Here is a 24397-nt window from a genome sequence, read left to right as displayed (position 1 = left end):
AGTCCATCTGTTCTGTTCCCCGCTCTGTCTCTGGTGAATCCTCTCACCCTCCCGCACATCTGGCCTGTACCCTGGTTCTTGTATAAACAAATAAAAAAAAATCTTTAAAAAAAATAATAATGTGGTACACAAATAGAACACCTCTGAACCTGCCACCAGCTAACTATGAAATCTGTTATTAGTCACTTATCCTCAAAATGAGTAGTTCAGATTAGTACCATCTACTCTGAAGTCCAGATTCAGTTCTTTATCCACCCAGCCACTACTGATTTGAAATTTAATATGTGCCAGGCACTGTACTAGTGCTGACTGCCACCTTGAGCAAGACTGACTGAGTCCTTGCCCTCACACATATACCTCCCTATCTAAAAGAGCCACTCCCTTTGCTATAAGTTTTTCTTCTCAATATTTATCATAATGTAAAATTATCATTTTTATTTAGTCATTGTTTCTTTCTTCTTCCACAAGTATGTAAGAGTCCCGAAGGCAGAGGCTTCAATGGCCTTGTTCATGGTTGCATCTCCTGTACCCAGTGTAGACTTACACGTAGGAGTACTTGCTAAGTGCGTGTGGATGAGTGTTCCGGTAGTGCTCTGCTGGGGGAAATGCATGAGTCCATGAGAGCTCTGGAATCAAGGACTGTAAATTCAGATTAGCCCATTTTAAGAGTATATTGACTACATAACAGTCCATCCCAATGTTCAGTAGCCCTAAGATTGCCTTCTCAAGTGTGTAGTGAAATTCTCTTCATACCAATAAATGGAAACCCAGCTCCCTGGAATATGTGGTGCTTTTCTGATATTGACGGGCATAACTTGATCTAGGTAATTATTCAGACCCATCCTCCTTACACAGACCTTAACCCAAGTAACATAGGAAAAAAAAATTATATCCATCCCTATCAAGTACTGTCTCAGTCTGCAGGGCACAGCTGTGGTATCCTCTCCTTTGCAGTATGTCATGGGGCCTTAGTAATACATATCTCTGCTTTCCATGGTCCTGGTGCTTGTGCTGACTGATGTAGGTTAGTGGCTTAGGGCCCCCCACGTGGGTTTCTCTGTAAAACTATCTTTGAAAAACCCAAACCGCCGTGAAATTTCTTTGTTGCTGGAAATTTCTTCAGCTCCAAGTGGTGAACATTTACTCAAAAGTCAAAATTTATCTGAAACATCCGATTTCTAGAACCATAGAAAATTTTATTTTGGCCACACGCTCTGTGGCTTGATGTGCCATCTCACGAATTTTGTCAGTCTCAGAATGGCAAGGAAGTAAGGCAGAGAGTGAAAGAGGTAAGCATTTCAAAATCAGTCTTAGCTGGATCTTGAAAATGTCTGTCACATTCAGCAAAACAGTGGTCTACACTCAAACACTGAGATAAGAAACTGAATTGCTTTTAAATTGAGTTCCTGTTGCTATCGAACCTGGATACGATGCCTTACACTAAGGCAGAGCCTTTCATCTTAAGATTTTGAAGCATTCAACAACTATTAATTCACTAAGTCTCCCCCGCCTCTGTAAGATGGTTAACACAGCACAGGAGCCTTCTTCCCACTAAATTCATCCACCTGGGGGCTGGACAAGAATGGAAGCTGTTTAACTGTAAGGCAATTCTACCCAGTAGCTTTTAAAATGGAAAAACAAGGAACCTAGTTAAGACTGCAGGAGAAGTTTTATTAAGCATAATGTCATTGCCAGAAGTGAATTGTGGCCAAAAAACTGGCGCTAATAGTTTTGCTCTTCCACATAGTATATATATAGTGCTGTGGGGATCTTAATTGTTGCGATTGGTCTGCAGCTCTGGCTGTGTGAATTTCAGACTGTTCCCCATTCCTTAGGCTCGGGCTGCAAGGTTAAACACACCTGATTGAGTTCAGTGCTAGAGGGAAGAGTGCCACCTATTGAATTGTAGGAATTCATGGGCATGTGTTGGGACTGGTGGAGAAGCTTCTCCGACCACGTTCATGCTTGGTTTGCTATGGTAACTAATATATATGTCTGAAAGAAAATGAATATGTTGACTACTCTTGCTTAGAAAAACATCTACAAACGTCTGTGTATTTTCCCCAGCTGGAGCTGAGCGTATGCCTGTAGTTTAGCCTACTGCTACTTGAAATAAGCATGCTGCTAAAAGATTGAGGCAGATGGTATTTTTACCACTTTAGGCAAAACATGGCACCTATAGTTCGGCTTCTACAATTTTAATTTTTTAACACTTTCAAGATGACTTGTTAAATATCTCCATCACAGAGACTAAGACTTTACCAATTTCTTTGTAATAATTGCTTCTAACATCTTGGTCAAAACCATACTGTTTGGCACTGTGGATATGATACCTGGTCATTTTTTTCAAAAGTACCTAGGCTGTGCCTTAAGTGGGCTTTAATATGCGTGATAACTGTGACACCAAGACTCTAAAAATGGTTTCCTGGAGCTCCAGTCTTCACTGTGCAGTTTATGTAATTTCCCCCATGACTCAGTACAGAAAAGAGGATTGTTTTTTAATGTCTTCTCACTGAAGTTCTCTCTAAATACAGAATTGCTCAAGGTTAAACACTTGATGAAGATAAGGCTTGCAGGTTGTAGTTCATTAGCATCCAGTTCACCTCAAATGTGATTTTTTCTTAAAGGATTCAGTTTTGACCTAACCTCTCCTGGAATTTGTTGGGGTTCCAAAGTGGCATGTTCTCCTGACTCTGTCCTCTCATGCCCCTCAGGCAGTTTCTAGAGCCCTGCTCTCCTCTTCCCTCCCCGCCCACAGAAGGCCTTGCACATTTTGTTTTATCATGAAATGCATTTGCATAGGGAACACATTAAAATTCTCTTCCTACCAGCGAACAGTGCTGTCCACAGACATTTGCATTTGCATGATCACATATCATCATGTCCCCTTAAAGAGGAAAAAATAAGTCTTTCCTCTCCGTCATGGATCATTCCAAGATTTGCCCTTTTAGCTGTGTCTTCTCTCTCATTTTACGTGGATTGCTTCAACCAAAAGTCTATTTTTTGAATCTAGACTACAAGAAATTTTCTGTAAATATTATCATCCTTCCTTCACTGACAAAGCCAGTCTCTTTTTTTTTTTTTTTTCTGGCAGACAGGTTTTGTATGCTTGGTCTTTCCCATAACCCTGGCTCTCTGGCTCTGAGAATTTTTCACATTGGCACATTCAGAGACCAGATGTTGCTGTGTTTTCTCTTCCCTATACTCTTCTCCTGGGCAGATGCTGCTACTTCCACCTTGAGACTTTACATTAACTCCTTTGGTAAAATATTCTATTCAACAACACTATATATACTAAATCTCACATTTCCTTTAACCTCTTGAATTTGTCTTAACATTTAGGACTTCTGTGTCAGTGATAATTATGGAGACTATATAGAAGCATTGATATTCTTCTGTCTTTTTCCATAAAGGATTTGTACAATTAGATGTTAATAATAAAATTTAAAGGGAAAAATGCAAATACCTTTATAGTGTTGGTACAACTGTGTAAAATTTTATATGCTAAATCTGAAAGACAACATGTAAAAATGCAAATAAGGTCATTAAAGTGGTAACATTTATGCATGTTTTTAAAAAAGAAATATATATTGTATTTTTAAAAGTATTTGTTTTAAAAGTGTAAGGTGATTTGAATTGAGGTGTTTTATTTTTTCATATTATGCCCAGAGATACTGAAAATTGAAAACTAACATCCCTGAAATCATGTTTTTTTTTTAAGATTGATTTATTTATTTATACAAGAAACGGGGTACAGGCCAGATTCGCAGGAAGGTGAGAGGATTCCCCAGAGACAGAGCAGGGAACAGAACAGGCAGACTGAGGAAATACACTGCTGAGGGGAGCAGCAGGCATGACAAGAGAGGTCTGCTGTGCCATGTGGGACCCTCGCTAGCCGGCCGGGATCGAACCGGTGCTGCAGAGGCTGCAGACAGCGCCACAGTGCAGCGCTCAACCGCCTGTGCCACCAGGGGAGGCCCTGAAATCATGTTTTGGTGACATAATCAGAATTAAATTCTAGACTCTTAGAGAAAGTGCTTCCTTCTATGTCAGTAGGCAGAAATACATGAGAGAAAATGTAATTGTTTCATACTACATTTCTGCGCTGGGCCTCAAGAAGGGGTTGAGGTGCTAGAAGACAATTGAGAAGGAGGCCTGGTATGGGTCTGGCTACCTAACCACAGCACAAGAGTATGTACTGGAGGATACCACCAGCACTGCCATCTGATCATTTTATTTTATTTTATTAAGATTTATTTATTTTTATACAAGAATTGGGGTACAGGCCAGAGATGCACAGGAGGGTGAGAGGATTCACCAGAGACAGAGTGGGGAATAGAACAGGCAGATGGACCGAAGTACACTGCTGAGGGGAGCAGCGGGCGAGACAGGAGAGATCTGTCCCACCATGTGGGTTTCTCCCTGGCCAGCTGGGAATAGAACTTGTGCTGCAGTGGCTGCGGATTTCTTTATAGGTTGCGTCTTAACCCCTGCGCCACCAGAGAGGCCCCATCTGAACATTTTAAATTCCCCTCTGCTTGTTTCCTTAAAAACCAAATCTTTTTTTTTGGCAATCATATTTCAGACAAGAAGTGTTTTTCCTTGAGGCAATAACGAATAGATTCTGTTTGTTTTTTTTCAAAACAATTAATTTACTAACGTTGGTTTTTGCAACTCCTGTTTTGATTCCAAATCACCTTCAAAATAGAATTATTAATGATGGAAAAATAACCATGATCCATTTCTGTCCAAAATAAAAAGCAGAAGCTTTTGTATCATGTGAAACTTTAAATCAAAAATAAATTCTAATAACACATACCATGAATGGTTTATACCTGAAACCTGAGCTCTGCCCTTTTATGAGCCCTCAGGTCTTTTAGCAAAATAATTGCCCTCTGGACATTCATTCATTCCCCATCATCAGGCCAGTTTTCTCCTCCACAAGTCTCTGAGTATATTATTTTGCATTTGTCTCCAGTGACTATCATCTTGCTTTGATGATCTATTCCTCTAATTTCTTAATGTTATTTTAAAATTAGATTCTTGTTCTCTGAGGTGCTAGCAATCCCACACACTTCAATGGCATCAACAGATTGAATAATTATAATCTCTATTCCCTTGTAGATCATGAATAAAATTATTAAATGATATCAATGATAAACCTCTTTATGTCATTATAAAATATGCCACCTTCTCAGTTGTTAGCCCAAATACTGTTGATAGTATTATAATTCAATCTTCTAGGCGGTTGTAAATCTTTTTTATTTTTCTTCAAATCATATATTCCTAACTGTTAATCTTTGGTTTCTAATTATATGAGTGCTACAATATTTAGTTCACAATAATAATATTTGATAGGGCAATCTCTTTTATTGTTAAATTTACCATTTTGATACTGGACCCTAAAATAATTACATCTCTACATAATATCTAACACCAGGAAGCTAAGGCAGATTTAGATTGTTGATGAAGACCAGTTGTTAGTTATAAGCCTGGAATCATGTTTGGTTTGCTCGCATTTATACCCTGAGAACCAAGCACAGCCCCGACACGTACTAGATACCCGAAAATGTTTGTTGAATTCCTGAATCAATGAATAAGGAACCAAATGTTTGTGCTTGTATTCTGTTCTTTTAATTCATAAGGCATACTTGACTTACCTTTGTGCCTCTTTTTCCTTCCCCAAGTATATTTTCAATCATATGGTTGCATTTTCAATGATCTCTTCCCACCTCCTAGGTTGAAACAACGATTCATTTGGGGTAACCTTTTGAATCATAGTCTAGAAAACTAAAAAATGTTCTCCAGGCTGGGTTGTGGGTAAATGATCTGCACTGTGGGGTATCTGGCTTCAATGATTTCTCCCAGTTTGTGGTATTGGGAGCCACCTGTGCACAGGGAGAGCCAGTGTGTCTTTAGTGGAGGACAGTTCCCAGTCCCCAGAGAGGAGCCTGTTTAGTCCATTGAATTTAAGTAGACCTGAAGGGAATAATATCCTTGTTATTAAAAAAAAAAAAAAAAAATAGCAGAGAGGCAGGGGTTTTCCAGAATTATTTTTGGAGGGAAAACAAAAGGATAGCACCTCTGTATTATGCTCAATGTGATTTTAGTACGTTATAAGTGTTTGTAATTACCTGCAGTCTTTAAGAATTAAGGATTTTGTGAGTTCAGGATATTTGTTCTGTCGCAGTGGTAATCTGTTTAGTCAGGACATCTGAAGACATTCTTCCATGTTTCTGGGCAGTGTCTGCAAGTGCCACTCAGCTCCCCACTTACCACATCAGACAAAGTATTGATCCTGGATGTGCTTAACCACCTTCCTGAAATAGCAAGCTGGGCTGTGTCACCTCACTTTTCAAATAGAATTACCAACATAACAGCAGAGATGACAAGACCTGCAACATGGGGTAGTGGTTTGTAAAATGCTACTAAAGATGACTAGTGAGTGGATCCTATCCCTTTGTTCCCAGTCCTTGACTTTCTAGCTTGATCTTACCTATTTACCAGATAAAGCCAAAGGTGTACCACCAAAGATTGATTGAGGTGTGGTGCAATAGTGCCCCCTGGGGAAGGTGTCCCTGCTCTAGAGCTAAGGAAATTATGCTAACCTCTATATTTGATTTATTCCTGACCCATCTGTTAGGATAGGTTGTAGGCCTTTCTGTGTGTTGTTAGCACTTTGTGATGCATGCTATTGTGTAGTTGATTTTCAATGTGTACTCTGCTCAAAATATACATTAAAGCAAAGGGTTCCATCAGATTCTGTATCTGATTACCTTTGTTTTGTGGAAAGGAAATCAAAATAACCTAACAGTTACTTTTTCACAGTCATGATTCCAACTAGATCTTCAGACTCCATAGTGTGTATTCTTTACCACCTTACTGCTTGTCAAGGTGCTTTAGACATACTACAAAATAATAATTTTTTGTTTTTCCAAGCAAATTTTATAGATATAGCCATTTAACTCAAGTTCTCATCACCATTTTCATGAGGGAAGCAAGGTTCTCTGTTTACAAATATACCTTCCATAACACCGTAACAGAGTCCTCTCACATCTGGAAGAGGTGGTAATCCTGCAGATGTTTGCAGGCACTTACATGGCACCAACAGTAACCGCTTCACCCCAAACATTGATTCCTGCATTTGCCCCTAGTCTGATGCAATCTGCCTGGGAGACATGGTTGAGGTATACATTTATTTCATTGTTATTACTCTCCCTAGATATATTTTTTTCTATAGTTTGAAGTGCTTTCTAGTGATAGAAGTCATAAATGTGTTTTAATTTCATCTTGGATGAAGATGCATATTAGGGTATTAGAAGTCTAGGGTCATGGGGATATTAGTGTTTATGGTAGTTTTTAGGCAAGTAATCCCAGATATTAGCATCCAAATGCTAAAGAGATGAAATATCGGAATATGAGAAGTATTTTAAGAAAGGTATAAGTAAGATGTGGACTTGAATAAAATAATAGAAACCCAAATTCACTCACTCTTGGTTTATGTATTCCTCAAATAATCCCAGGACTATTTGCTACCTACATAATGTTAGTGCTTTCTTCCCACAGTGTTCTTTTTAATGAAATAACCAGCATACTATTTGTCATGAGATTACAGACCTTGCTATTTACTGATTCACTGCTAAAAAAGCTACAGGCAACAGTGGCTCGTTACTAAAGTCTACAGCCTATGTTTTTGCTTGTTGAATTCCATTATAGTTTGCTTCATGTTCCCTGTTTTGCTTTTTGAATTTCAGTGTGTAGAATTAAGGTCCTTTTTGGAATATGATAACTAAAATTAAAAACTAACTTTGACTAAATATATTGAAACATCTGTCACTGTTTATAAATCATAAATTTTCCTTCAGAAGACATAACCAAAAAAACTGATTGCTTCTCTATGGAATTAAGCATCAATTTAATATAACTCCATATTATATAATAGCCAACCTATCAAATGCTGATGAAAGTTTATAAACTAAGATTTAAATTGTATGTTTTTTTCCATGTCATTGTATTTTGAAATCGGGCACAACTGCTCATACCCTCAACTACAAATTGATCTCTGTTCTTTAAGTAGCAAATACTACTTTGCATAAATTATGTGCCATGGAGCCAGCAATTTTGAGTGCACCAGTGAAATTTTATTAACTGCATGAGAATTTCCCTAATCCATATACATATGTGTATAGGGGTTTTTATACATATACATATGTGCACTGATACACATATATATGTGGTATAAATACTATAATTCTAATTATGTTTTTATCAGTTAAGGATTTAAATAAAAATGTATACCAGTTTTGTTTTGTGACTCAGTAGTAGATATAATAATACCTGAGCCTTATTCAGTATCTTTTTAAGTATAATCAGAAGAATATAACCAATTGAGATATTTATGGTTATTTTCTTAGAAGAAAATGTGGAAATTTTCCACCTCCAATCCCTACTGAAATTTGTTCTGTAGCCATATGGCATTTTTAATTGTGATTTTAAAATGTGTATGTTATAACACAGGTACATAATCCAATGATGACTTTGATTTTCTATCTTCTCTGTATGTTTTTACCCAGAGTTATTTGACTTGATGCATTTTTTTATCTACTAAAAAAATTGCCCTTGTGATTAGGCATTCAAAGAACATTGTTGATATAGGTATGTGGTCACTTCTCAAATTAAATTGTAATGCTTTCCAGTTTGTAATGGAGTAGAAGAAAAAGCATCGAGAATGTTGGTTAAGAGCAAGAACTCTTTGAATCTTGACTTTAGCATTTATTTGACTTCTGTGTTACCTGAGGCAACATATTCTTGCCCTAATTTATTCATTGGTAAAACGATAATAATGGTAGCACAACTTTATAGGACTGTTCTGAGGATTACTCGGCTCACATAAGCACTATATATGGAATTGTCTCTGCTGTTATTGCTAGTGGTAGCTGTGTAAGTGGTGGGGTTCAGATGATAGGGTTTGGTGTATGGGGTGCTTGAGTCCCTCTGAGAAAGAATTAAGCAGTTGTTCCCACTCATCACCACGTGGCAAGTTTATTAAGGGAAGGGAAAAAGGAAAAAGGAATCCCTGCACAGACACAGAAGGGCAGCCCAAAAAGACAAGAACTGTATTTTTGAAAGGTATAGGTTTAAGAAAATAAACACCTAGCATAGACACAGGTGGGCAGGAGAACTACATTTTGCCAGGGGTGTTCTTACATAGTGTTCTTTGACAGAATCATTGTGGAAACTGCTGTCTTGGAATGAGGTTGGGTCAGTCTTCTATGACTGATAATCCTCTCTGTCCCCCTCTCTGACTGATAATATTTTCTGACTCTCCCTCATTCCTGGAGACTTCCATAGTCGTTTTAGTTTAAGACTCATTAGTCATCTGTACCCCCACCTCTTGGCTTGTGTCCTTGTGAGACCTAAATTTTTCTACTCTCAGTTTCTATCCATAATATTGATATTTTAATATTGGGGAACACATCCATTCTTCCGTGTTTTTGCATGTGAATTCATATGATTGAGGAAATAACTAAAAATTATCTTATTTTCATATTCCATTTTTGCTTAAGAATTAGGATCAGTACCTTTTTTACTTTTTTTTTTTTTTTTTTTTTTTTATAGAGGCATGTTTTATTTATTTATTTATTTGTTTGTTTGTTTGTTCTGTTTATACATGCACTGGGTACAGTCAGAAGCGCAGGAGGGTGAGAGAATTCACCAGAGCCAGAGCAGGGAGCAGAGCAGGCAGAAGGACCGAAGTACACTGCTGAGGAGAGCAGCGGGCGGCAGGAGAGGTCTGCGCGCCATGCGGGACCCTCCTCTGGTGGCCAGGGAGCAGCCAGGAATCGAACCGGCGCCGCAGAGGTCACCGGCAGCTTCGCAACCCAGCGCTCAACCGCTGCGCCACCAGGGAGGCCCAGTACCTTTTTTACTTTTAAACTCTTGCAGATAATTTGTTATTCTAAGTAAAAAGGAATGCTGTCTTTGTTGTTTGTAATACATGTCACAGTTTATCATATTGAAGAGAGGTTTCAATTGACAAATTTCTTTTGCACCAAGTATTGACACTCAAAAGTTGGCAAGACCTTTCAATGAAGCAGTCAGCTAGAAACTTGGAGTTGAATGGGACCTTGGCAGCTGACTTGTTCCACCACCCACATCAGCTAAGAGTTACATTCAGACTTTCTCTGATGTGGTCATCCAGCTGCTGAGAACTTCCAATAATAAGGAGTTCACAGCTTGTCAAAAGTACTCTGTTGTTAGACATTTGAAAGCTCTTTATTTCTTGTAATTGAAATCTGCTTCCCAGATTTGAAAGCTCTTTACTATTGGTAATTGAAATCTGCTTCTTAGAAACTTCAACTAGTCACTTTATTCTGTCTGCTGAAGCATATACATTGGGACTACTCCTTCCTTTCAGTTACTTTTACTTTTTTTTTTAGAAAGTTCTATGGAAACTCACTAATTTAATTTTTTTAATTTTTTTTTTTAAAGATTTACTTATTGGGCCTCCCTGGTGGTGCAAGAGGTTAAGCACCGCACTATGAAGCGATCCGCGTCCTCTGCAGCACGAGTTCGATCCCCAGCCAGCCAGGGAGCAACCCACATGGCGCAGCAGACCTCTTCTGTTTCCCACTCTGTCTCTGGTGCATCCTCTCACCCCCCCCCTACATCTCTGGCCTGTACCCCAGCTTTTGTATGCATAAATAAATAAATATTTATGAAAAAAAAATTTACTTACTTATGCATACAAGAACTGGGGTATAGGCCAGAGGTGCAGGAGGTAAGAAGATTCATCAGAGTAGGTAGCAGAACAGACAGATCAACTGAAATACACTGCTGAGGGGAGCAGTGGGTGAGACAGGAGAGGTCTGCTGCGCCATGTGAGTCAGCTCTCTTCCCGGGGATCAAACTCATGCTGCAGTGGCTGCAAATAGCTCCATAGTGCTGTGACGCAACCCCTTGTGCCGCCAGGGAGGCACCTCAGTTACTTTAGATATTTGAAGATGACTCTTTTAGTCCTTTCCTTTAGGTAAATATTCCTTCCATATTATGTTTCCAGATATTTCTTCATCTTAGTACTAGTCCCAGTCTTCTTGGCAGTGCCCTTTTTGGCACCATAAGTTTACCATCAAAGAGTGAGGTGACCATTTCCAGACCATTTCCAGAACCTATGTTTTGGACATGCCTCTGAAAAGTATTTGGTCAAGCCAATGTTTGCAGGGGGTTTTATTTGTGTGTTTGTTTGTTTGTTTATGTATCTACATCACAATCTTGACATATAAAAAACGTGGCTATCAAAGATTCTCAGGGCCTCCCTTGGTGGCGCAGCGGTTGAGCGCTGGTCTGCGAAGCTGCGCGCAGCCTCTGCAGCGCCAGTTTGATCCCCGGCCGCCGGCAAGGGTCCCACATGGTACACAGACCTCTCCTGCTGCACCCGCTGCTCCCCTCAGTAGTGTATTTTGTCAGTCTGCCTGTTCTGTTCCCTGCTCTGGCTCTGGTGAATTCTCTCACTCTCCCGCACTTCTGACTATACCCAGTGCTTGTATAAATAAATAAATAAAATCTTAAAAAAAAAAAAAAAAGATTCTCAGCATATATGAGTCACTGCCAAACTGAGACTTCCACTTTTAACCTTTTCTAGAATTTTGCCATGCCCATAAATTCTCTGGTCTGTGTTCCAGAATGCCCCTTTGTCTTCATCTCATTGGTTTTTGTTTTATCTTTTGAAGACATCAGTCATTTGAATTTCCAGTCTCTGAGATTTCTCAGCCATTTAGTAGCCAGAAAGGATATTTATGTGCACGCAGGGTAACATGCCCTAGCAGGTCAGGATCTGGTGGATCTCTCTCTCTGAAGATTTAAACTGGAAACCAGGTCTCCAGAATGAGGAGGAAGACAGGCAAAGTGCTAGGAGATGAAGGCCCAACAGAACATAAGACACAATGAGTGAAAAAGCTGCTGGTAGGGCGGGAACTCAGTGGGTGCCACAATGTTATTTGTCTTGAGGATAACATTATGTTATGGAATGGGAGTTGGGTAGTCTTGGAAAGGGAAAGACACCAGAAGCCAGATGAAAGCCAGAATGCTAACTGAACAAAGGCCTCTCTGGCAACATGGCATAGGCTATTTGAATGCACTTTTTGCCCTGAAAAACCCCTCTTCATGAACTTAACTTTAGTCTTTACAAATTTTAACTCATTCAGCAGTTGTTCTATTCCCTCTTTATCTTGTGTAAATAGTGTATTACCGGGCTTCCCCTGTGGCGCTGCGGTTGAGCACTGGGTTGCGAAGCTGCCCGTGGCCTCTGCGACGCCGGTTCGATCCCCGGCTGCTCCCCGGCCACCGGAGGAGGGTCCCACATGGCGCGCAGACCCCTCCTGCCGCCCGCTGCTCCCCTCAGCAGTGTACTTCGGTCCTTCTGCCTGCTCTGCTCCCTGCTCTGGCTCTGGTGAATTCTCTCACCCTCCCGCGCTTCTGACTGTACCCAGTGCTTGTATAAATAAATAAATAAATCTTTAAAAAAAAAATAGTGTATTACCTTTTACAGATATTTGAGCATATTTATTCTTCTTATTCAACATACATCCATCACATTTTCAAGCCCCTTGTATTTGTCATTATCTTTCTCCCCCACCCACCCCTATTGGTCTTTAGCCAATTCTGACAAAGTTGTTTGTTTCTGAACATTTTCCTGTGAGGCACCACACTTTAAAAACACTTGTGACAATTATCCTGGTGATCATACAGATTTATGAGTGGAATTCCCACTCGGTTTTCACAGTTTTGTCCTCTCCTTTGCCAGTGCCTCTTACTCAGGGGTTGCATGCATTCTATACACTGGTGCCTTGTGCAGGGCTGGGGTCCACAGGGCCCAGGCTGGCATGCTCCTCCTTTTACACCTGGGCCTTTTAAAATCTAAGGCCTTGGAGAGTTTACTCTGTAACCATGCTATATCACAAATGTGCTGGGGACTTTTGTCCACCTCATTAGCTCCTCTCACAAATCTACGAAACAAGATGAGGAGATTGTACTTGGGGTTCTCCTAGGTCTTTTTTTTTTTTAAGATTTATTTATTTATCTATACAAGCACTGGGTACAGTCAGAAGCCGGGAGGGTGAGAGAATTCACCAGAGCCAGAGCAGGGAGCAGAGTAGGCAGAAGGACCAAAGTACACCGCTCAGGGGAGCAGCGGGCGGCAGGAGAGGTCTGCGCGCCATGTGGGACCCTCCTCCGGTGGCCGGGGAGCAGCGGGGGATTGAACCGATGCTACAGAGGCTGTGGGCAGCCTCGCAACCCAGCGCCCAACCCCTGCGTCACCGGGGAAGCCCTCTCCTAGGTCTTAACGTCTTTCTCTGGCTTCTTTGGAGAGATGTGACTGCTGCTTCCACTTTTCCCAAAGCTACTTAGACCCCCAGCAAGGCCTGTTTTAAGAGGACTTTTGATCCAAATACTTTTCAGAGGCATACAGTGAGTTACTCAAAAGTATCACATAAAAGCAACATTTATCACTGAAAAGGTGTTTAATAACATCTTTTAATAAATGTTAAATAATAATGCACTTAACTTTAAGTACTTTGCATCCTCTTTTCTCTGCGTTAATATCTTTAATTGGATCCTCTAACAGGGGATTTGGACTTAATTTATTTCAGGTGATGCTGCACTTACACAATTATTCAGCTGACTTAATTAGAGATTTAATTATATTAGTGCTCTAAAGTGCTATATCAGGGAAATAAAACACAGATAATTCACCACTTCTCTGTGTGTGCGTGTGTGTGTTCTTCATCCTACAGCTAGTGTTTTTCAAGCCATGAGGGCCAAAGTGGGCATTCTAGCACATCCTAATATGGAAAAGTCTACCTGTACTTCAATTTGGGATTTGTCCAGTCAAAATATAAGTGAAGGCAAAGTGGAAAGATTTTTGTTTAATTGTGGTTTTTTTCTCTGGCGACTATTAGAACAAAGTCATAGGTCCAGTTCTTCAGTGTTCTCTTCAACCATATCTGATTCTGCAGTCCTGTGACAGCCCCTCCAACAGGTCGTCCTAAGAAGCAACAACTGTCTTTCTCTATGTATCTCCTGCCCTACTAGAGACCTAAGCCATATAGGTGCTCAGTAAATGCTTATTGAATTGAATGTGATCAGTGTAAAGTATAGCTAAAAGGGTGTAAACCCCACACAACATTTTTAAAATACAGTAGCTCAAAATTTGTGCTCCAGTGAGTGAAGATACTCCCAAATCTGGCTAGTTATTGTAATGACCCGAGAAGCACTTTTCAGAAGTTAGAAAAGCCATCTCTAGGAACGAGGCCCAGGCATCTACGTTTTCAAGTTCCCCAGGTGACTCTGTTGTTAGCAAAGTTTAGAAACTCCTGTTTAATGTGTCTTGTCACATTTATTTACCAAGGATGCCATTTTTCAGAATAGACACATTGCCAATTCTAATTTATAGTGAAAATGAGTTTCACTGTTGCCTATTAGTTATATCTAAAAGATTTCCTTTGAGCCAACACCTTATGTTTAGCTGGTGGAAGTATATAAAGATTTCTATGAGGAATAATACTTTCCATGAAGGATTAGATTACTGGTGAGTCATAAAATGGGCATTTCACACATCAAAGCTATCATGATGGTCCCTCGGTATACAAAGCCTTGTGACCCAATTTTGTGGAGAGTAGATTTGAGTATTAACTGAGAGTCTAGTAGTCTTTGGGTAAGAGAAATTCGCTCTTTTAGGACTTGAGTAACTTTCAAAAGTGTCCTCTGTTTTGCCCAAATATGATTACCCTTCATTAAAGGGTTACATGTAATCAATGTAAGCCATCATCAAATATTCAGTTGGACCTAGCTAAATAAAGTTATAGAGTAACAATATAAATGAAGTAGTCAGAGAGATTCAGAATGTAGAACATTGTTCAACATAAACTGATCCTTTCAAAATGGCAATATCATAGGGGGAAAAAGATTAAAGTAGCCCAACGAATAAATGCAGTGTGGCAACAGGATTGATCATGGTTTGAGGAAAAATAAAAAGGCTAAAGAGGACATTCTGGAGCCATTTGGGGAAGTTTACACATGGACTATATAGTAGGTGAATATTGGTGGATTATTATTAGCTCATAATAGCATTCTGGTTATGTAAGAGAACCTTCTTAAGAGACACATGTCAAAACAAATCTCAACCATCCTGTAGCTTATGGTGTACACAAACCAAGTCCTACCAACTCAGAGCCTATTGCTAAATGTTCAAGAATTTTGTGATTCCATAACCCTCTATTACTTGAAATCTGCTATGATGGGAGTATTTATACCATAAAACTCTGCAAATGCTACAAATAGGGCTTTTTTTCCCCTCCCCTGGAGAGCTAATTTACCTGCATATACTGCCAACAGCTTACTTACAAATGGTTCGGAAAACACCCACAATATTAATAACTGTTGAATCTAGGTAAAGGATATGTGGTGACTCATTATACTAGTCCAGGAATCAGCAGACTTTTTCTATACAGGTCAAAGGGTAAATATTTTAGGTTTTGCAGTTCATAAAATCTCTGTGGCAGCTGCTTGCTCTTCAGCACTGCCATTAGAACACAAAGGCAGCCACAGACAATACTGAAATGAATGGACATGGTTATGTTCCAGCAGAACTTTATTTATAAATGGCTGGGTGGGGAGGGTAGTTTTGCAGATCTGGCTCAGGGCCATAATGTGCCCACTCTTGTGCTAGTCTTTCAACTTTTCTATAATTTAAAAATATTTTATTATAAAGAAATTCTTTTAATAAAGTTCAAATTTCTTGACCTGGTTTTCAGAGCCCTACTGGATTCCCTACCTCTTATTCCTGAAAGCTGTAGCTCACTCATCTGTTTCTAGTCTCAGGACAATGCACTCTGGTCTCCTTTGTGCTTTTGCTCAAGCTATCCCCTCTCCCTACAATTCCCTTGCTACCCCCAGCCCCATAACTACTTATTGACATTCTTAAGACATGCCTCAGATACTCTATAAAGCCTTCCTAAAATTCTTCTAATTAAAGTTGACTTCTCATTTCTTTGATCGTCTGTAGTCCTACATCTGCACCTTAGTTGTGCTGCCTTTTACTATATACCTTTAATTACTTTCTGATCTGTAAAGCAGAGAAGGACTGTTATACTTTTTACACATCATATTAATACCTGTTGCAGTTAATTATAATTAATATTTGTAAATTGAAATCCAGTTACACAGATATCCACATGCCTGCAAGTACCAATCTAGAAGTCTAAAATAAGAGTGTTAGCCTGTCTAATTTGTATTTGGGGGAATTAAGGACAACAATCATGGGCAGGCAGGTTCTTTTTTTTTTTTTTTTTTTTAAGTTTTTAAGACTGGCCTGACCCAAATCCAGCCACATTTGAGGTTGTTGTGTATTAAGTTAAAATAGACTTAATTGTGCTTGATTCAGTAGCACATATACTAAAATTGGAACCATGCAGAGAAGGTTAGTATGGCTTCTGTGCAGGGTTGATGTGCAAATCTGTGAAATGTTCCATATTTTTTTAAAAATCTTAAAAAATCAAGTCTATAGTGTTTTAGACACCATAAAGCCTTCTGTGCTATCTCAGGGAGTCACACAAACAATTCTACAAGGGAATGATGTTATCCCCATTTAGAACTGAGAGAGTTAACATTGCTTCCCTGAGCTTATAAAGCTAGAACAGGGTTTGAATCTGGCTGCCTCTAAGATCCAGCACCGTTTTAGGCCTTCATACATTCAGTGACAGGCAGGAGACCGGAGAACCCTAAACTGAAATATTCCCAAGTTCATTTGTTGTGTGGTGACATTGGGAGTGCTGATATTTGGTGGAGTCTAATTTTAAATTTCACTGGACTGGAAACCTGGCGTCTGATCTCGGCTTTACCATACTATCCATCTGTGATCTTGGGTGAGCAGCTGAGCTTCTCTGGACTTCAGTTCTCTCACCCATATACTTAGATGAACAGGTTCTTTCTTTTATCCCTTTATGTTTCATGCATTATGCAGCAATTCGAAGTCTAGTGGAGAGGTAGACAAGTGAATGGAGAATTGAAATACAACACTGTGTAATAATGCTATGCTCCAGATATGCACAGGCTGCTCCAGGAGCCCTGAAGAATTTTCCTAGCTATAAGCGCTATCATCCTAGCTGAGTACATTCCACCCAAATGAACTTTGGGGAGCTTAGTGGGAGTAGGGGATAGCGACAGTCTCAGAGCAGATAGCAAGTAGTTTCCCTAAATACATGGTAGAGGAAAAGAAGAAAAAAGCAGACTTGGCAAGAAGTAGGTGAGGAAGGGACTTCTATGCCCCATGAAAGAAATTGTTTTTTTCTTAAGGCTATTGGAAAGCAGTGAAGGGTTTTAAGCAAGATCTTATTTGCATTTTATAAAGACCTCCTTGGTAGCGTGACGGATGGAGTCCAGGGGCACAAAACTGGTGGTGGGAGGACTCTCTAAGAAGTGATTGCAAAAATAAGCCAGGCGAGGGATGAATAGCCTAAACTAATGTAGTGGCAATGGAAATGAAAAACAGGATAAATTTGAGAGCTCTGAAAGAGATAGAATGTTTGGGACCTAGTGATTATATCAGTCAAAATTGCTACACCCATACAATCTCTGTGACTCCAAACTGTATCAAAACCACAAGATGGGGTTATGCTCAACATGTCCAATGCAGGTTGGAGAGGGACCGTGCTACTCACTGTGGTCACTTGGATCTAGACCGAGGAGCTTCTCTAACATGGCCAGTGGATGTGCCAGAAGGATGCCCTGAGAGAGATTCACATGCCGGTTAAGTGCCACCGCCCAAAAGTGACATGCATCATTCACAACTCATGGATTAGAACTTGTCACTTGACCCCACCCCATCTCTGGGGACCAGAAAGCTCATTTATGGGCGAGCATAACAAGTACTGCCTTGTACCTGACTGGCTCTGAAGGAAGACTCCCAGTTTTCTGAAGAAGAAATTAGGCAGACATTTGAATCATTCACTGAGGAAGAGAAGATGGAATCAGGCAGGAGAAAGTGGATGGACCAAATCATTCAAAATCTTTTTCAGCTCTGAAGTGTAACTATTTTATGGGTTCTTTCCTGTCATCAAAGAAAGGGACTGGAAATCAACTCCATTTCTAGCTCATTCTTTCTAGTCAAATGAAATCTTTTCATTTTAAAAGGTAGCTTTCAGATCTAATACTCTGCATCTTTCTTGAATTTTCATGTGGACTCTTATGTCAACATAGAGTGTAAAAAAATATAGTTATTAACCATGATGTTAATAAAGGCGTCCTCAAATAAGAATACCAGGCTGCTGAATTCAAAATGCCAGAGATGTAAATGCCCTCTGCCTTCATTACCGCCAGCCCCCAGCAGGGCACTTTTCAAGATACCAAAGGGTGGGAGTCGGGAGGAGGTGTAATTAGGCTGATTGGAGCCTATTGTGCTCCTTTGGAGTGCAGACACTGAGCTGCTTTAGGGAATGTTAGTGTCTCAAAACCATTGGGAATGATGTCCTCTTTACCTCAAAAGAACATAGCAGAAACAGTGAATCTATACTGTTTCTCCTCTCTTTTGTTTCCCACATCCTCTCCCCAGTTTAATTGTGGTACCTTAAAAACTGACTTTCATTTGTTTCTTAACAGTTGCGAGAAACAATCAAAGCTGGCAAAGGTGTGACTTCAGCTATTGACCTGTGTCGTTACCATGGAAACAAGGCACTGGAAGCCCTGGAGAGCTTTCCTCCCTCGGAGGCCAGATCTGCTTTAGAAAACATTGTGTTTGCTGTGACCAGATTTTCGTGACACCAAATTAAAAAGACACTATTGTTAGCTGAAAAAACTGGGGAATAAGGTGATCGGGAGAGCCTTCATGATGAAATATCTAAACATGTTAATGACTTTAAAAACATACATTTTCACCCTGCCTTTTATCACATTGCTAAATGAATACTGCTTTCTTTTTGGAACTGCTGCAAACAAAATTAGAAGGAAAAAGGTCAAGCAGTTTTCACTTGTCACGCCAGAAGCACACTTGAGGATGCAGTAGCAGAAATAATTAATGAGATTCACTCCTGTGACCTCAGCAAATGGACAGGAAATAAGTCCTTATTGATTGGACCAAGCTAGGGATGGCGCCAGGGCGGTGGCCTGTGGTTTTCCTTCTAGAGAGGACAGAGCTAGCTGGAAGCTGCAGGTGTCAAGAGAAACACTATCTCTGCCAGCCAATAGGACTGTCAAATCAGAAACTGGCGACTAATTTGTCATCACAGGGAGCAGTTCAATGATTAAGAAAATGCTTTGTCTTTTTGCAGTTATCTCTGTATTCATAGATACAGTGTGAATATGCTTTGCACCTCATAATTTTTGAGAGATTGGGAAAGGGGGAAATGTCAATATTTGAAGTAGGAGATTAAAATGTTATCAGATCTTAACTTGGTTGTAGTAGGAATTGCCTGTTTTTCCTTCTTAATGACAAAGTCTTTTCAAACACACTTCACAGAACCAAAGTTTTTTTTTTTTTTTTTTTTTTAACCTGAGCAGGATGCTTTTTTCAAGTAAAATGTATTCGTTTGTAATACCACGGAGTAGAGAATACCTTTAATTTTTATAAGTTTCAGATATATAATGGTTGTATATTGTTGTTTTTTTTTTTAACCTCAGAATGTCAAATTTTGGTCTTGAACCACAGACATCCAATTACAGAAAGAATATAAGCCTGCAATCGGACACTGTCTCTATGTGGTTCATAAGAGATGATTTTTGTGGTTTGCATGCATGCAATATGAGAACTTCGTTGACAAGAAGGCTGAGTTTACATAAATGATCTAGATTGAGACTCAGCTACCTTTCTTCCTTATGTAGTGTAATTACAATCCTATCTGGAGACAGCGAACACAGCAAACAGATTTTATTACCTCATTCTACTTCAACACTAAATGAAGTTATTTTAAAATGTTAAATTTTCCCTCCCCAAAAGTTACAAAACTGTCTTTCTCAGGGCCCAGTATGTGGGATGCAATTAAGAAAAGAGAAAATACAAAGCTGCAGAGGTTAATGTATGATGAAATATTTTTAAAAATACTCAATATTAATTGTACAGTTTATGATACAGCAATGCGAAAGCCTAGATTTATCTTAAGAGAACTCCACTTTTCTGTTTGAAGTGTCTTTTCTCACAGAAATTGGCTTAATTAGTAACTCTAGTTAGAGATTTTAGATCAGAGTAGGTTTTAATCATTAACTTCCACCAAGGAGGAGTCATGCTTTGTGTTCTCTGCATATGCAGGAACTTGGAGGTGTAGGTTTTATTAAGCAGATGGTCTAGTTCTGCAGGGCACAGAACAGGATCCTAGGCCTTTTCTAATTCTGGCTTACCAGCTGGTTTGCTGTATGACCGTAAGCAAGTCGTTTTCCCTGAGCCTCAATTTCCTCATATATAAAATATGATTAAACAAGAAGAATGTATGACGTTCCTTCCTGATTTGTTTAATTTTCTAAAAGCTTGCCATTTCTGACTGTTCAGATAGCAGAGATGCCATGTGAGATTCAGGGAGAAAGAAAGCTCTGAAGAAATGCAGAAGACATATAGCACTTTCCCAGGTGACCTAACGTGTTCCCAGCCTGCTCTCCTTTGGTTAACACGTAATCCTGGGCTCTTCTGTTTCAACACTCACCTTGCTGCTTTCTTTGGGAGCCTTTCCTACTTACCTCTCCTCTTCCCAGCTCCCTTTATTTACTATACCGACCTTTCCCCACACCTTGTGCCTGCTGCCTTGCTTCCTGGGCTCAGCGGCCCACGCTACCATTGAGTAGTTCCTGGCCTCTCCCCTCCAGTCAGGTCTTCCCTAGCGGAGTTCTCATTTCCTTAGCATCTTGGCAAGCTTTTGTTAAAACCCACCTGTTGGCCAGTTCATGCCAAAGTATTAAATGTTACTTGCCTTCCTCAGGCCCCTAGAGAGAATTTAGGGGCTTCAAGCCATCTCAGTCATACATCAAACTACTGTCTGGGTGCATGCAAATAAGGTACTGACAAATGAGAGTTATTAGTCTTAGGTGATATCCGTCACCCCTCTTTGTCCACCTCCCCCGCCATCCCAAGTTTCGTACTGGAGGGAAAATTTCAACCATTAACCATTGTCCTGCTTCCCTCTACTTGGTCCAAACTTGCAAGTTTGTTCTTCCAAACCTCACTCACTTAAGGTCCCTGAACCCACCTTCATTCTCCTCCCTATCAGTTTTCTCTTTGTTGAGTATAAAGGCTTATTACATGTATACCAGTCAACAGAGAGGACTACCTGTGACTGACTGGCTTGTCTTCATGTTAGAGGACAAGCAGAATGAGGGGCACTCCAGGACCCCCAAACCTGCCTGCTCTGAATTGGTTCTGCCATATGCCTCATAAAAACAAACTCTTAGTGTATAAGACCTTCAATAGAAAAAAATGAATAGACATGCTATGCAATGAAGAGAAGAGAAAGAATAAAGGTTTCCTATGAAACACCCAAAGTTACCCATCCCCTCATGGGTAAATACCCAGCCAAACAGGGTTGGCCCCAAGCTGGGCAGCCAAGGCCCAAAAGTTTGCCATAAGCCTGATGATGTACCTTCTGGTGGGAACTTATAGGAAAGGGGCAGAAGAGGCCAGGCAAATCTGGAAGGAAAAGTGCAAAACCAAAATACAAGTCAAGATAAAACCTGCTGTTGTCAGTTTCCCTATGGGTCTCACCCACGCCTGTCTCTTTCAAGTGTCTCCTTCCATGTCCCCTAAGTCTCTTGTACAAGTCCAAGGCCGAGACACAAGTGAGGCTTCTTCATATGTCTTTCTGCTTTATTTGCCTCCTCCAAGACTTCTTCCCAGTCTTTCTAGCTTCACCTCCCTATTCAGCTCCACTTCCCTAGTGGGCTCTTGGCCTTCTCCCTCCAGGAAGTTGTGAGATAATAATCATTAATCAGGATCTAATGCTTTTTGTCTCTCATGGTGCTTCCTGGTCAGCGTGGTGGGCCAAAATGTTTGGACAGGGCTCCCCAGTACTGATAGAGTTCACCTATTCAAATAGGACTAGGCAACTCATCCTACTGCCCATCAAGTTTTTTTTACCAAGGCTGTGTCATTAGCACCAGTGGACCTGTGGTTTTCCCTTCTTTATTTCCCTTCCTTCCTGTCTGATATGCTTTGTTCTTACTCTCATCCCTAAATAAATTCTTTTCTAAATATTTAAATTATATTTCCCCAGAAACTACAAAGCAATATGCTGCCCCAAGTCTTTTAAATTCCCCAACTTAGGCAAGCTCTTTTCTGCCAAAGAAAAAAGCAACATCAGGGCCTCCCTGATGGCACAAGGGGTTAAGCACAGCGCTATGAAGCAATCCGCAGCCTCTGCAGCACAAGAGTTCAATCCCTGGCCCGCCAGGGAGCAACCCACATGGTGCAGCAGACCTCTCCTGACTCGCCTGCTGCTCCCCTCAGCAGTGTATTCTGTCAATCTGCCTGTTCTGCTCCCCACTCTGCCTCTGGTGAATCCTCTCACCCCCCGCATCTCTGGCCTGTACCCCAGCACTTGTATGCATAAATAAATAAATCTTTAAAAAAAAAAAACCAACATCAATTTGATATTGATTAGATAGTGAGCTATTTGCCATCAAATTTAGTTTGAAAGCTAAGGATTGTGACTATCATCAAACTTTGTAGTGAGCTTTTACTTGATAATACTACTAAATCCTCTTCTTTTTTTTTTTAATATATTGCTCATGTAATGTGGTTATCCATTCATACCTAAAAATAAATCACCACTGATTTTGTGTGGTCCAGGTCTCATTCTCCAATGTTTGAGACTTCATCTTGTCCCTGGCAATGTTGTTGCTATGGCCCAGGATGCAGATGATACTTACAAATGTGTAGTAAAAGACATTTACGTTAGTGCAACGTGCTCCAAAAAGATGTAGACCTTTTTTAGGACCAGTATATATAGCACATTAAATCCAGATAACCAGAAACTAATCTGAATAATTTGTGATCGCCTTTTAAAACCTGACAAATTGCTATAACAAATGTCTTTGGGCAAGTAGAGTCTTTTTTTTTTTTTTTTTTTTTTTTAAAGACTAATCAGCAAGTTCATCACTGATAAGGGAAACCTTGATTTTCAGAAAACCCTTTTCAAGCATTCTTAACTTCAGGACGATCCTTTCCTGCATCTTTATTCATCTTTCTACTTTGAAATCCTGTAATTAGTATCTTCTTTTTGACCAGTGGAAGCCCCCAGATTTCTCTTTAGAATGTATTGTGACTACCTCTCAGTCTGGAGGTTTGCCACACTATTGCTAAAATGCCAAGAGGGGCAGAACTGGAACAGGTTTTTTATTTCCTTTTAAGTATGAGGACACAATAGCCATTCTATTATTATTAATAGTTTCCATTATTGTTAATCATATTTAGCAAGTTATTTTGTTCTCTCTTAAAAAACTCAAGGCAATCTAAAAGATTACCTCTCCTTTCCTGCCTTTAGTCGTGATCCCTTCTCAAATTAACTGTTACATCATTTCAACATGGGCCCTGCCTTTCTTTCAAGGAGATAATATATTTCTAAAGTATGTAACGTACTTCTAAATGTGACTGAAAAAGAAGGTCCACCTAAAAAGAATCCAGAGGTTTTTCTGGATATCAGCCACTATCCAAGCTGATAGTGGAATCCACCCCTCCCTTTAGTTCACCCCATCTGCCCCTAGAGCTCTGAAGAGCTATTTTTTAGGACTCCTCTGGTAGAGGATTGTTCCTCCTGGAGATACAGTCTAGCACATAGAAGGTCACTTAACATCCTGAGACCTGTGTCCTTAGGCAATTTCATGGTTGTGCAAACTTCACAGAAAAGCAGTTACACAAACCTAGATGGTATGGCTAGTTCACACCTAGGCTGTGTGTGGCAGCCCATAGGCATGTCACATATGCAGTCCATTGCTGACGAAGATGTCACCAAGGGACACAGGACTGTATACTTTCTCTTCCAGTGAAAGAGAAAGTTTCTCAAGCTTTTCTTCTTTCTTTTTGGAGATGCTGACTCCATCTTCACAGAGAAGCTACGACAATTTGCTTTCAATTTGATTTGCTCACTTCTGAGACAGTTCATCATCACTGCAAACAATGGACTCTTCACTGCCTTCACTGTTGGAATAGCTTAAATTCCACCTTCTAAAAACATTTAAAGAAATTTTGGAAAAATAGAAACAAAGAATTATTCAGTCTCCTGTACTGACATAATCAGTCACCATTTCATTTGTATTTCCTCCAGCCTTTTCTCTCATGCATATCTTTTTTTGCATTGTTAGAATTATAGTATAAATCCAGCTTTGGGTCCTGCTGGTTTTCACATAATCAGACTTTTCCTATGTTGAT

The 24397-nt window shown here is 39.9% G+C and overlaps 1 protein-coding gene and 1 non-coding gene across 6 annotated transcripts in view; both read left to right on the top strand.

Annotated features, from left to right (window-relative positions):
- Window positions 1–24397, top strand: part of PDSS2 (decaprenyl diphosphate synthase subunit 2) — a 251369-nt gene that overhangs the window by 198635 nt on the left and 28337 nt on the right. Inside the window, exon 8 of one of the 5 annotated variants that reach the window (XM_037520173.2) lies at window positions 18655–23088. The exons of 2 other annotated variants lie outside the window; for them this stretch is intronic. In XM_037520173.2, the coding sequence (XP_037376070.1) occupies window positions 18655–18813 (159 nt within the window). In that variant the 3' untranslated portion in view covers window positions 18814–23088. 2 more of the 5 variants (XM_054699076.1, XM_054699074.1) reach the window with 2 other exon arrangements.
- On the top strand, window positions 16429–16535 carry LOC119253590 (U6 spliceosomal RNA). Its single transcript, XR_005127128.1, has one exon. It is a non-coding gene; the product is annotated as a U6 spliceosomal RNA (small nuclear RNA).

This window comes from Talpa occidentalis, unplaced genomic scaffold (genome assembly GCF_014898055.3).
Source record: "Talpa occidentalis isolate TD23 unplaced genomic scaffold, MPIMG_talOcc4v2.1 talOcc4.2, whole genome shotgun sequence".
Lineage (NCBI taxonomy): Eukaryota > Metazoa > Chordata > Mammalia > Eulipotyphla > Talpidae > Talpa > Talpa occidentalis.
The sequence above is the reverse complement of the archived record's forward strand: the minus strand, read 5'-3'. Positions and strand labels throughout refer to the sequence as shown.